This window comes from Sparus aurata, chromosome 14 (assembly GCF_900880675.1).
Source record: "Sparus aurata chromosome 14, fSpaAur1.1, whole genome shotgun sequence".
Classification (NCBI taxonomy): Eukaryota; Metazoa; Chordata; class Actinopteri; order Spariformes; family Sparidae; genus Sparus; species Sparus aurata.
In genome coordinates this window covers 13,938,318-13,952,463 of record NC_044200.1, presented here as the reverse complement: position 1 = coordinate 13,952,463, position 14,146 = coordinate 13,938,318, and the positions used below count along the sequence as shown (strand labels likewise).

The window sequence follows — 14,146 nt, the reverse complement described above, 5'->3', positions numbered from 1 at the left end:
AGGCCAAGATAGCTCCTCCATGTAGCCTTTCGTCTCATCTAAGTCATGTATTACACACACAGGGGCATTACTGCACAATTTCCTGAGTGTTTGAACGTGTGGTCTCCTTATCTTGATCAATAAAGTTATTCAGCCTTGTTGGTATGTCAACTAGCTTTCATCATTTCAAGTCTATACACACACACCCACACACGGACACACACACACACACACATAGTAACTTCAGAGCGGAAATATTATGTTGCTTCTCTTCTGAGAAACACCCAGCTTAGGGGCAGGAGGCTGCTTTCTGGGTTAAGCCGTGGGAGGGGGGCGGGTGAAAAAGAAGGAGGCCTGTGACACCAAAAGAAATTGGGAAGTCTCGTTATAGTAACATGAGACGGGCGCACAGTGGTTGCCACACACACACTCGCAAAAAACAGCAGCCGACCCCTGCCGTGTACCCCCCCCTGCACCCACGAACACAAACAAGCTAATAAAAGCACACAGCCGCACAAACACACATCAGGCCTCTCGTTTTTCTTTGGCCAGTGATGGAAGATGGCGGACAAGGAAACCATTGAAGCAGATCTGTCATCTGCCATCATCTACCATCTATCAACTCGACGAGTGGTACTGCTGGTACCTACTGCTGCATGTTTAAATCAAAAGCATTCAGCCTCTGAAACACATGTTGGTGGTTATCATGAAATAGTGATCGGAAGTACCATGTGTTTGTGAGTGAGCACTTGCCAAAATTATTCCTTAAAAATGTGTCTACAGAAAATTGGGGCGCCCACCAGCTCAGTTGGTAGAGCAGGACAGAGGCCTTATAATAATAACAATAATGATAATAATAATACATTTTATTTGTTTGATGGCGCTTTTCCAGTCATCCAAGGTCACCTTACATAGGATAAACGCATAAAATAACAACACCACAGAATATTAAAACCAATACTACAGCGGCACAGGAGTCAGGAGAGTAATGGAGCCAGTAGGAGCAACCTCTGTTAAGCTGTTACATGAGCAGATACAGGCGACAGGCTGCACACCTCCAACTTCTCTGGTAAAGTGACCACCTCCCACTCCCCCTCATTAACATTAACACGTTCTCTACTAAGTAAGTGATGCCAGATTTTGGGGCTGATAGTGATATTTTGCAGTAAAGAAATTCAGATTTTGACATATCAGGAAGGATATGAATTACATTTAGCCTGTTTTACTTCATTTTGTTCTGTAAAAAGCAGTTTTCATATCTGCAATTATCGGATAATAATATCTGTTAACTCATTTTGTATATCGGTCAGACTATATTAACAGTGTTTGGATTAAATCCGAAACATTGCCAAATAGGCTGTTTTTCCTTTTTGCTTTGACCACAAATCAATCGTCTTGTCGGTCAGCTCTTCATTATTGGAATATAAAGCGTCCTTCATAGCGTCCGTCGTCCAAAAAGGTTTTGATTTTTTAAAGAAAAAACAGGCAAAATGGCAGTTGGGGCAGGTAATGTAATCATGTTTGCCCAACACTGTGTAACATCAGTAATACCAACTACCACAGCAAGGCTAACAGCCAGTATGTGTCACTAGTTTGGTCCAGTGACAACACAAAAAAGGACAGACTGTACGAATCACTCCCCTCTGTTGATGCTCAAATGATTAAGTGCATCATTTTCTTAGATACATTTCCTGAAACCTAAAGCCCTAGACTTCAGAGCCTGCCAAATAAGTGGTCTGGGCTGAGCTTCTCCGAGCCCCTCAAGCTTTTCTCCAACACACTGACTGACTGATGGTGAGTTGTAAAAAAAAAATAAAAATGTAATGAGAGATAACATGAAGTGCTCACTTCCACACTGATCACCAGAGAGGGAATCTTTAATCGTTTTTCAAAACAAATTTTAACAATGTGGCATCACTGGCTGTTCAGATAATACACCTCGCTCTGTGTACATCAGTATACTCTGTCTTAAAACTTGGACTGTCCTTTCATCATTTTTACAATTATGCACATAATTTATCTGGTCACAATTTCCCCGCCCTTAAGTCATTGTGACTGTCTCAGCCGAATTAATCTGAGACAGCTCAAAACAATTTCTGACAAGTCCAACCTCCTCTTATAAACACACTATGTGCCAGCACTAGCCTGTCATGCTGTGAGGCAGAAATGGGGTCCCTGCATCCGTGACCAGTGAGGTGTTTGTGTGTGTGTGTGTGTGTGTGTGTGTGTGTGTGTGTGTGTGTGTGTGTGTGTGTGTGTGTGTGTGTGTGCTTGTAATACGTGGGGCATAAAGGCTTCCAGATCATGCGCTGCAGGCTCGGATGTGTGTGTGCAGGCACTGACAACATGCACACATAGACACACAAAAAACTCAGAAAGGAGAAGGGGAAGCCCCCTGGTGTCAGTGGAAATTGTTACTACAAACAAACACAAACTCACAAGAACACAAATATGCACACACACACACACACACACACACACACACACACACACACACACACAAGCATGTTGGCCATTGTCACATCTCATTTTCTTGCCTCCCCGTGAGTGTTTTATGTCTGCCCGACAGGACACATGTTTCGAGAAGCGTATGTTTGCACTTTTTCGCTCTCTTTGATGTGCAGTTCGGGAGTAATCTGCTTGCAAAGGTGGGGCAGGAGCTCGCTCACACAGACACACATATCACACACAGACACACACATCACACACACACACACACACACACACACACACACACACACACACACACACACACACACACACACACACACACACACACACACACACACACACACAGAAGCTGATCTCCCATGTCTAAACCCTGTCTAGACTACAATGCTGAGCCCGGTGTTCCCAAAAGCAGGTAGGGAAAACGGTTTGAAGGTTGGTGTGATGACACAGGTAATGTAACTGATCACACGGATCTTTCTTCTTGTTTCCAGCCGTGTGGCATATTTCCTGTCTTCACACCGTGCTTTTTTTACACCTCCCCTAATTTCTAGCTCAAAATACTTTGTAGCTAAATTTTGCTGAACCTGTGAAATGATTTTTACACCTCTATAAAACACACCTTAAGTGTCTTGTCCTATCTCATACATGGTCCGAAATATATCCAGGCATCTGTTCGTATACAGACGTCTGTTAATTTGCCATATTGGGGCTCCTGGCATGTTAACAGACGCCGAAATTGCAATGTGGTTGAAGAAATCTGTTCCCAGTTCCAACAAGTTAGATTGTGCATAAGTTAAATTCACATGTGTATAACACTATGAGGCATTTTGGGTTTAGGTCTTCTGTAATAGCATGTTTCTACCAAGCTGTACAGCACAGTAGCTACAGAAGGTTTCTTGTTACGCAGAGGTCATAAGATCAATCCCCGAAGCTTGTATGTCTATCAACAGCTGTGTGTTCAATCAACCTGACCTTGAGCTAAACTCAACACCTTGCTCAATTTACACCGAGTACAACTGTCATCCAAATACTACCAAAGTATAAGCTTTGTATGTAAAAATGTACAAGTCCTAATCAAATGAAGAAGGTGAGTCAGCCCAAAGGCTAAGTGTCTCCCTACAAACTCTGCACTCTTCGCTCTCTTTGCCCAAATGAAAGTCTTTGTCGAACACAGACACTGTCTCTGCCCACAGGAAGTGACACATCACATCTGAAGTGCCAAATACTGTCACGGTCCAAGACAGCAGGCAGTCAGTGCTCCGCCCATAAACTGCAATGCCAGATTTGTGAGTCAGCAGATTAACTTTGGATAGGTCTGGTCAAAATCCCCCCAAAAAATGATGACAGCAAGTATTTGCACCTCGTCCAGTTATTTTGAATATAATTGTCAAGATCAGACAATTCAATTATGGCAGGAAATGACACCCACGCTGAGCTTCTACCTCTAGCTCAACTTGACGAACTTCATGCGCGCAAATTCACACTGTCACACTGTAGAATCGAATATGAAAGAAGCTATCCCTTCAGCTGATTTCTTTTCTAACAGTAGACAGTGGCTTGCTGGGTGGTTTGTAGTCAGTTATGATGCAGGACTCTACAAATGTCACTGTGGGGTCTTAAACGTGCTTTTTTTTGGTCAATATGTCAATCCATATTATAGTGTTCACACAACTTTTCAAAGGAAAAAATGTCATCACTTTCATTGTACCTATACGAACAATTTCCTGATCTTGAAATCTATATTATTACTTACCAGAGTTCTTTGATGCCCACACCAATCAAAGTAAATTGTCACTTTATTTTACAAGCTGTCCTTATCTAACTTTGATTGTATGTTTTGATTTTGATGATTTAATTCTTGCTCATTTTGAGAAAAAAAAAACAATATGGCGACAGGATTGTTGTAGTTGATATATTTAAATGTTTTTTGTTAACATCACACCACATTTAGTTGAGAATCATGCATTTCTGGTATATATATTCTAGTTTGGTCTTATACCATTTCTTTTTATCTATCATTGAGAACAGACACTTAGATGATCAAATTTTACCCAAATGTTTTGTCTTCTTTGATATCTTCTCTGGATGTGTTCATAATGTCGCCTCTGTAACTGGCTATTTGTTAAAAAACCCTGACTCTCTTACATAAGCACTCTAATAGCTGGTTTGGAAAGTCGTGGGTTGACAGAGCCAGTTGATAACCACCCTTGTGAAACAAGTAAGATTGCCATTGTTTGTTTTTTTGTGGAACCAGTGACTGCACAGATGCCCCAATTTTGCAGATCCTGCGTCATATGGCAGACCCAAGGAAACAACAGGACATATTTTACCTTTCATCCCAATTGCATCCATCTGAATTAAGCTATTAACACACCAGATTGATCATACTGTGCACATTTCACTGATGATCTTCAGAGTTCTCACTGCTGTTTGGATCTACCAAGATGCAAAGCTGTTAAATTCAACTCTTAAACATACTCTTTCATATATGAAGGCGGTGAGTCAAGAAACAAATTACAGGCATATACTGGCTAAAAATCTGTGTGTTGTAGGAGTATATAGCAGCATGTAATCTAGCTCTCAGATTACTATAGCACCGAGATTATAATAAAAAATGCTCCCAATTTACACGTTTAACTCCAGACTGGGGGACTGTTTGGTCTGTCTCCTTGCAGTTCATGGAAGACCGTGATGTACTCACTCCATATGCACCAGCTTGTGCCATGTAATTGGATCAGTTGTAGTTGTGTTTCCATACGAATGGCGCTAAATGAAATGATCAATGCCTTTTACTTATTCTGACAGCTAAAAGAGTCACAGAATTTTGTTTCTGAAGGGTCCAGACCTGACAAGAACAAGACATTTCTCACATGTGGTATTATTTCAGATGCTCCCGTTCCATCAAAAAGCTGAAAAGTAGAACTAAACAAAGCATATAATCGCTGACTCGTTGCCCTGCCAGAGCACTGTAATTATGCTTATGAAACACATTCTATATATAAACAACAATAGGCAGTTAAAGTGGGGGTTATGTCAGGGTGTCCTGGTGACTCAGAGCGCAAAGGAGCACACCCCATGCGTTTGTGGTTTGACTCCAGCAATTGAAAGCTTCATGAGAGGAACCGGTGTGACTGAAGACCAGCAGCAACCAGCTGAAGCATTTACTTATGTTAGCTGTGGCTGATGAGTCTTAATTGTGCTCGGTTGGTACACTGGCACACAGCCCACCTGTGCTCAATCTGAACAAGTTTTCTGGTCTGCAAGCTGGTGTGTCTGCTGAATAATTTAGATGAAAGTCTTAATTCGCTGTCTGGATGTTGCCAGCAAATTTAGCTTGACGCCTCATTTACATGAATGCCACAAAGCAGATATTCAGCAAGTCTGCGTGATTATTTTGAGTAACCGGGTTTAAGAAATTAAACGCAAGAACTGACACTTATGTGAGCTGGTTAATAGTCAAGTTACTGTTTGGAGAGAGGCATGATTGCCAAAAGGCTAACAGGAAATGTATTCCACAGTAGAGACAAGTTAGTGTCTTTCATGCCAATTAAGTTAATTTGACACATGAAGAATCAAGTATTCATGCACAATGAGCAAGAAGTAGAGTCCTGTAAGTTTGAAGAGGGGACACACTTTGAGACCAGCTCGCCTACAGATCCTCCCAATGAGAAGCAGCAGTGGACAGTGGTTGTAGTAGGCAGTTTAACAAGGCGTGGACATGTGTAAAGTTATGAATGAGAAGTGTGGTGGTGCTAAAAGAAGAACCTATATTTAGTCTACTCTACATAGAGAATCTAAGGTTAGGAGGAACAGAAGCTCTTAAATATATATTTTTTTAAATGCAGAGATAATACTTAACAGTAAGTCTGACACTTTTTTTCTGATCACATGCATTATGAAATGAATGGCCTATTAATATGACAAAAACAGACTCGTCCTGGCTCCTTTGGCTCTCTCATCCATAAAGCACTTCCTAAATGCCTCTAACACAGCCCAACGCCCCTTGTAGACTGGATTTTGCGCAATATCCGCTGCCTCCTTGTTTTCTGAAACACACACTCGAAGGACAGGACAGGCCAGGTCGTCAACACACAAGTGGACACATACACAGAGTTGTCCTTAATTGAGAATTTGTTATTCCATCGAGGGAGGCCTTTCAAATTGTGAAGCTTTTATCCAAAGTATGCCCAGGAGTTGATAAAGCTGCAGCTTTAAAGCCAGGACAAAATGTTATGAAATGGGCCAGAAAGAATGTTGCAAGCTCCAGCAAGCAGCTTGCATGAAGTAGGGAAGTAAGGAGACAGAAGTGTGTGTGTGTGTGTGTGTGTATGTGTGTGTTTGTAACTGTGGGCAAAAGGAGAAAAAGTTAACCGCTCTGATGCCGATTAGCCTCTGTACAATTAGACAAAACACTTAACTTCACTGAAACATAATGTGAATCATAAAGGAAACCCGAACCAAGCTTCTGCTGCTACAACAAGTCAAACCCTAACAAACGCCCATTTCCTCCGGATCATTTAAGTGGCTTCACTCATACATTACATTAAATTAAACTTACAAATGAAATGTGTATGTATACTCCAGTTGGCGCTGCATTTCTCAGTGCATCTTAATCACAGCTATTAAACTAAAATGACCACATAATGACACAAGCGTTATTAAAGAAGTGCCATTCCTGCTGTGGCTATTTCAGCTATTTCACAAGCCTGGGACACGTCCTATTTTGAGTCCAGAGTTGCAACACAATAACATCCAGTGATGCAGTGTGGGCAAACCTAAGACTACAGGGCGGCGGTAATCATATGGGAAACAAAATACGTTGCTTTGACAAAAAAATGTCTTCCTTTTTTTTCTACAACTCCCTTTCATGGAAGAGTCAAAATGCTGTAAAACCGGTCACCCGTTTATTAGGCACACATAACATTGTTTAAACTGTTTAGATTCCACTTAATGATAATTATGAATGCTGTAGTTTGTGGTCCTGTTGAATGTCACTGCATCATGCTGTCTCTCTAATTAAAGACAAGCCGCTAAATAACTTGGCCGATCCCAGATATATTGGTATCAACGTATATGTTCTCCCATATCAACGTTAATGGTAGCTTTATTTTTTAGAGATTATTATGCAGGAAAACGTTGCCTGGGGCGTCGTTACCTGGGGCGTCGTTACCTGGTGTAATTTTCGACAGTAAAGTTTATTGTGAAATTGTTGAATATCCTGCCTCTGCCACATATCTTCGTCATGACTGATCGCAGTGCGTAACGTTCGAGATATTGATCAGAATTTCTTACTCCCTAATATCGATCAGTATGGGTTAGGCTTTATCTGTATTATTTTGTCCACCCTATTAATATCAATAGGGTTGAAAAATCCTGAGTTTTGTTAGAAAACTGTTATTCGTAAATAAAGGTAATAAAGTTTAACTGTCTTTAGGTGGATTTAACATCCACTACAGAATACATCCTCCCCTAGACTTTTAGTAAATAAGTAACTACAGTCATCCTATAAATATTTCATTGAGATTTCTAACAATAGACTATAACAACACCATGCAAATCACATGAAATATTACACACAATTAAGCTAATTCCCATTGGTGGGTATCCACAGCTTACTGAGTATCAGAGAGGACAATGAATCATAGCACTGTATCCTCACAATCAGGCATGGTTACCAGACAGTGAGCCACCATAACACTGCACTTTAGCCCAGCCTTTACCTACAAGCTAAGCTATCCCAGCAGCGCCATGTAAGAAAAAAAAATAGCCGAAGGCTGGAAAAGTGACGTGAATGTGTCTTGTTTTATTGTTGTGTCATCTTAATTTTAAAGAAGCAGGAGCACGGTGGTGTTTCTGCTGGTTTGGGAGACAATGCTAGGCCGCCATGTAAAGCCTGGAAATGGGAGGAAAAGGAAGAGGGCAGTGTGGCCGCCCCTGCCTCACCTCCTGGGGGATACAGGGAAGCAAGAGACGGGTAGGGAAGGAGGGAAGGAGGGGGGTGGGAATATGGAGGGTCAGTACGGAGGGAAAGGTGGACATTACGAAGGGGAAGAGACAGATGTGAGGCAAAGGAGGCTAGGTAAATGTCTGACCCACCATAAAGTCGCTGCCGAAGTTGTCCTCTCCCCTCTCCTCGTCCCCCTCGCTCATGGCCTTCACCCCCTGGATAAACTTTCTCAGGATGCCGGCTTGGTCCATCTTCCAGTCCTCTAGTAACGTATCCCGTTGTCTTTTCCTTATTAAAAAAAAAACAAAAACAACAACCTCCCAAAGTAGCAAGGAGGGTAGAAAAATTTAGAAATAAAACCCCCCAAAAAGGGACACACGGGAAAGGGAAGAGGGGGGAATAAATAAAAAAATAAATAAGCTTCACGGATCCTCCCAGAGAGTCATCGTCGGTTCACAACACCTTCTTTTTTTTATTATCGCCCCATGTTGTTTCTCCCTTTCCTTCTTTCTTCTGGGCTGTTTTCACAACGATAACGGTTAGTCCCAAAGAAAAGCAGCGGCGGCCGGGTTTTTCTGCGCTACAAACAAGTTCACCACCGGGGCGGAACATAGACTGTAAACACTTGGTTCTGTAAGAAAATAAAAATAAAGACAAAAGACAAAAAAAGCCTAGTCTGGTCAGTCTATCTACCCCTCCCTGTCTACCTCGGTTGCCACATTCACACACTGCTGCTCGTTATTCGCTACTGGGGAACATCCGGACTGGGCTAAGCCAAGGGACAGAACGGCCCTCCCCTTCCACGACATAGCTGCCTATGATTGGATGGCTGAAGCAAGATACTGGAATCTTATTGGATAACGCGCATGTCGCTCTGCCAAAGAGCCAGCTCTGATTGGATTGAATGTGTGTCCGTCGTTTTGACGCGGTCAGTCATCGCTGGTATCATCATGAATGACCAACTTGCTGTAAAAAGTAAAATAAATAAATAAAACTATGTAGTTTATGATTCTTTCACATTTATGGCTGTGGTTTAATTGTAAGTTGTTTATCAAACCATGTTATTACCAAAAAAGTATATTACCGTTTAATTAGATATTTCTATACTTTAATATTAACAGTAATCTCTTTCTACAGGTGTTTTTCTTACATTTTGTGATTTTAAGTGTATAGGTTGAGCATATGTATCGTCAGTCTTGTTGTTATTATATGTATATTTAATGTTTTTTACATAATCAACTGCACATAGCCCAAAAAACAGTATTCCATCTTTACTAATCCAATTAACTGATTTAGATTTATGAATAAAACGTGCATGTACCCTCCAGTTAGCGCTACATTCTGTCAGTGTATCAAGCATTAAACCAAAATGACCACTTAATGACACAAGTGGTAGGCTTTGATAATAAAAGCGCAATTCTGTTATCTTTTGTGAATGTGCATGGTTTCATAAATGGCGGGGATCACCTACCTCTCACTGGACTGGACTGCATCTTGCTGCATTGTTTGTCAGGAAATGAGTTTGAAATGTTGCATATGCTTCAGTGTGAGACATACAGCTGTATTTCCTCAAATATTTGAGTGAAATATGATACATGTTTATGGCTAAGATTCTAGATATTTTGGCATCATTCATACAAATGTACCAATCTTTTAGCATATCATTGTGGACAATAATTCAAAATGAATGCCTGTGAGTTTGAGTTGCGCTTGGGCTGAGTGGGCTTAATAATGGTGGTCCCTTTGAGCTAAATCACTGATGCACTCATATTTCTGTTATGTAAGAGGTCCAGGTGGCGTGCTTTGTCTAATTCCTCCAACTGTTTTCATGGTCGTGGCATACATACAATCCCTTGAGGAGGCCGGTGACCTTCTCTACTATCTACCAACGTGCGTGTCCACGGTGTGCACATATGAGGGGATACAGGAGAGAACAGGTTACAGTAATCTTCTCGATGGTTCAAAATCAGAGTGAATAGCTGTAATAATCCCATCATGTGGTCATAACGCCAGAGTTTAATCTAGATAGATAGATAGATAGATAGATAGAGAGAGAGAGAGAGAGAGAGAGAGAGAGAGAGAGAGAGAGAGAGAGAAGAGCTGTGAAACCCAGAGTGAAGAAGCATCTAACAGCCAACAGATTAATGGGTCAGATACATAATCTGGATTAGGACGCAACCAGGAATAGAAACAAACAAATTCACTGTGAAACGTCCCCACTCGACACATTCTGCATCCATGCTAGAAACAGCATTAGAGCTTCTAGCAGGACTGGCTGGAATAAACGAGTGTTACACCATTTTTGTTAAATAATGCTCTTTTCCAGCACCCAGTTCATTTAAATTTAATGTAGCAGACAATCTGGTGTGACGGAGATAGAGGGGTAAAGGAAATGGAGGGAAAGAACAAATGGTAAATTGGTATGCTGGAGCGAGTTGGCGGGGGACTCAATAGACACTTATGCATGATTAACTGTCTTCTGATAAGCACACACACGGAGAGAAAGGGGAATCGAGTGACTTTGTTTTCCTTTCGTTCTACCAGAGACAACAAACAAGCCCGTCCATTCAGCGTCAGGCGGAGGGAGAAGGAGCAGGGACGCTGTCAACGGGCCAACAAGCGCTCACACACACACACACAAACTGCTTTTTGTTGCTCCAGTCTTTAAACTTATTTGCTTGTTATCCTCAGTAAATATTAAATGTTATCTCTGCTTTCCTTCCCCCCCTTCTCTCTCTGCTTTTGGTCCTCGCCTTTATGTAGTAGACATGAGAGACACAGTTGATTTTCATGTCTGATAACGGAGCCCTGCATATGTCATTGTTTTTCTCCTCTCCTCTCCTCTCCTCTCCTCTCCTCTCCTCTCCTCTCTTTCAAAATAAAGTGCAACATGCGGTCTGTCAACAAGCCCTTTAACTGTGTCCTGAATGGGATGTAGGCTTGTTTGTGTGCAGCACATTAGGGCTGCAACTCACTTTAACCACGATGTCCATATCATCCATTCATCTGTTTATTTTCTCGACTAACAGAGACATTATTTGGACTATTAAATGTCCTTAAAATGGTCATCACAATTTCAGTCCAAGTTGACATCTAGCACATCCTCTTATTGTCAACATGTGTTATCTCTTATCATTCATCTTTATTGTTAAGAATTTTTTACGCCACTCATTTTTTCATTGTTTGTTTTATCGCCTCTATCCATATGTTTTAATCCCATTTCCTTGAAATTACCCCCAAAATAACACAATAATTACCTAAAAATGTTTGGAAATTTACCCCAACACTATTTAATTATGATATTCTGCCTTTTTTTTATTTTCCAAAAAGCAGTGAAGCTTAAATACATTTCCATTAAACTAGTAAGTGAGTTGTTGCAGCACGTTGAGGGAATAATCTTGATAATAAAGTCATAATTTCTAAGAAATGTAAAATATTTTCTTGGTTATTACCACTAACTTATTGAGAACATTTCCAGACCTGTAAAATGATGTGTTATGAACTTCTACATGGAGATCGTGTGAGGTTTAAGTGTTTATTATTCAAGTTTGATACACAGAAGTTATGCATTTTCAGTTGCTTGTTCTGTCTCCTGTAATAAAACACACATCTAGCTAGTTCATTTATTCACATGGCTGAGCATCGCATTTAATGTGACCCTTTACGTTAGTGTTGCATAAGAGAATTAGATGAAATTCAACATGTAATTAAAATACTTAAGGTCAGTTCAGACAGATCATGGACATGATGTTAATATTTTCCGCTTTAATTAACTGATTACCACAATAACGAGCTCCTGTTGGCTGTGCGGCGGCCGTGCCTGTGCAGAGGGGTGTAATCATGTGGCTGAATCATTATGCGTGTCTGTGTTTGTGGTGGAGGTTTGTTTCTTTTCTTCCACAGTTCAGTGGAAACAGGTCAAGCAGACTGAAGAGATGAACACACACCAAAGAGTAGTCCACTTCAGTCTGTGTATTTGTGTGTGTGTGTGTGTGTGTGTGTGTGTGTGTGTGTGTGTGTGTGTGTGTGTGTGTGTGTGTGTGTGTGTGTGTTATGGCTGTATGGGGAATAATATTTTGAGAGCGGCCTTTCCACCCCCATCTTTCCGTCACTTCCTTTTCTCAGCGCTGGTTCTGGTTTCTCTGTACTGTATCTGACCCTGACCTTTGACCTCTCTGTGGAGAAGACAGGGAGGTCCACTGAACACCACAGGGATCAGTTACACATCTTATTAATATTCCCCTTTTCACCATAACAACCCGCCCCGTCCGTCCTCTACTGTCCCCCCTATTGTCCTCTTTGCCTCCGCTCCTGCCTGCCCTGCTCTCTGTCTCCCTCCCTGACTCCCTCACTTTTCTCCTTCCCCTTTTATCTCCCTCTCCTCTTCTCTCCAACCTTCAGCTCACTCTCTTTTCTCTTTCTGTCCCTCTCTTTCTGGAATGTGCTGCTCAGAAGCAGCTGAGTGGAGGAATGTTGCTGTAACAAGCCCATACACAACCCCAAGGGAGGGAGGCTCCCTACACACACACACACACACACACACACACACACATACACACACACACACACACTCGATGCATACACACTATCATTCTACTCATGACGTTGTTTGCTGACTTTCCTCCTCACTGCTAAACTCCCTCCTTCCTCTCCTTCATGTTCTGACTCTCACACGTGTGCGCCTGCAGTGGAGGGGAGAGCATGAAGCTGCATGTTTGAGAACATAGCAGGATGAGTCCACGCACACACACACACACACACACACGCACACACAGATAGAACATGAGCCTGCCTGTTGCAGTAATGAAGCAGGGTGAAAATGTCTGCCCTCAGGCTAGAGGAATGACTAAGTGGTATGTTACACAACCCCGCCATGCCTCCCTCGGTTATAAGCTTCAGAATTCAGTCATTAACTCAGAGGAAGAGGAGAATAAAGGAGTGGTATAACCAATCTGTGTGACATTAGCGTCCCATCATGCTCTGTGACATGTGACAACCCCCATCCTGAGACCAGTAAAGGGTCATTGATCAGGTATCTACCTAATTGGACTCCTATGGGAGATTTGCGAGACCCTAATGAGAGAGATGAGTCTCCCACCACCACCTTCAAAACACCTAATAAGGGAATATCTTTAGAAAGAATGGCATTCCTCCCTCCAGCAGGCTTGGTGAAGTACTGTTGTGTCTTCTTACAACAATTTTTGTGGTGTGTTCCTTTAATGTGTCACCTGTACTGTATGTATCTAGAACTAGATGAGAAATATCACCGGGCGATGTTTCAGTCTGGAGCTCAGGAAGAGTTGACGTCAACTCAGGTGGTGGAAAGCAACTGAGCACAATTACCAAAGCCCTGTATTTAAAGGGTAACTTAAAGTAAAACGTGATACAAAAGCCTCTTGTGGCTCCAGAGGAGGCTGCAGGTCCGACAAACTGCCTCCAGCTATGTTCTTCAGTGGCTAAGTTGCACTGTCAGCAATGTAGGTGCCAGGTTCTGAAAAGCGGTCCACTCCTCTAACACTGTTGGATCAGAGATATAGCCTTTGTTTTCAACACATCCTATCCCTAACCCTTCCTTTTCAAAACCTAGCAACTACAGTAGATTACCAACAATGCAATCCAGCCACTGAGTGACATCCCTGGAGGCAATTTATCAGATACCTGCAGCTTCCTCTGGAGCCACAAAAGGCTTTATACTACTATACGTTTTTCACATATGCAGTCGTACTCCCAGAGACCTGTAAACACACATTAATGTGTAGAGTTGGCAGA

General features: G+C 41.8%; 1 protein-coding gene across 4 annotated transcripts in view; it reads right to left on the bottom strand.

Annotated features, from left to right (window-relative positions):
* ptpn12 (protein tyrosine phosphatase non-receptor type 12) overlaps positions 1-9,121 on the bottom strand; it is a 50,105-nt gene extending 40,984 nt beyond the window's left edge. For all 4 annotated transcript variants that reach the window (XM_030439845.1, XM_030439844.1, XM_030439847.1 and 1 more), the window contains exon 1: positions 8,527-9,121. In XM_030439845.1, coding sequence (XP_030295705.1) covers positions 8,527-8,628 — 102 coding nt within the window. In that variant the 5' untranslated portion in view covers positions 8,629-9,121. The remainder of the gene's footprint in view (positions 1-8,526) is intronic.
* Between the last annotated feature and the right edge of the window lie 5,025 nt (positions 9,122-14,146).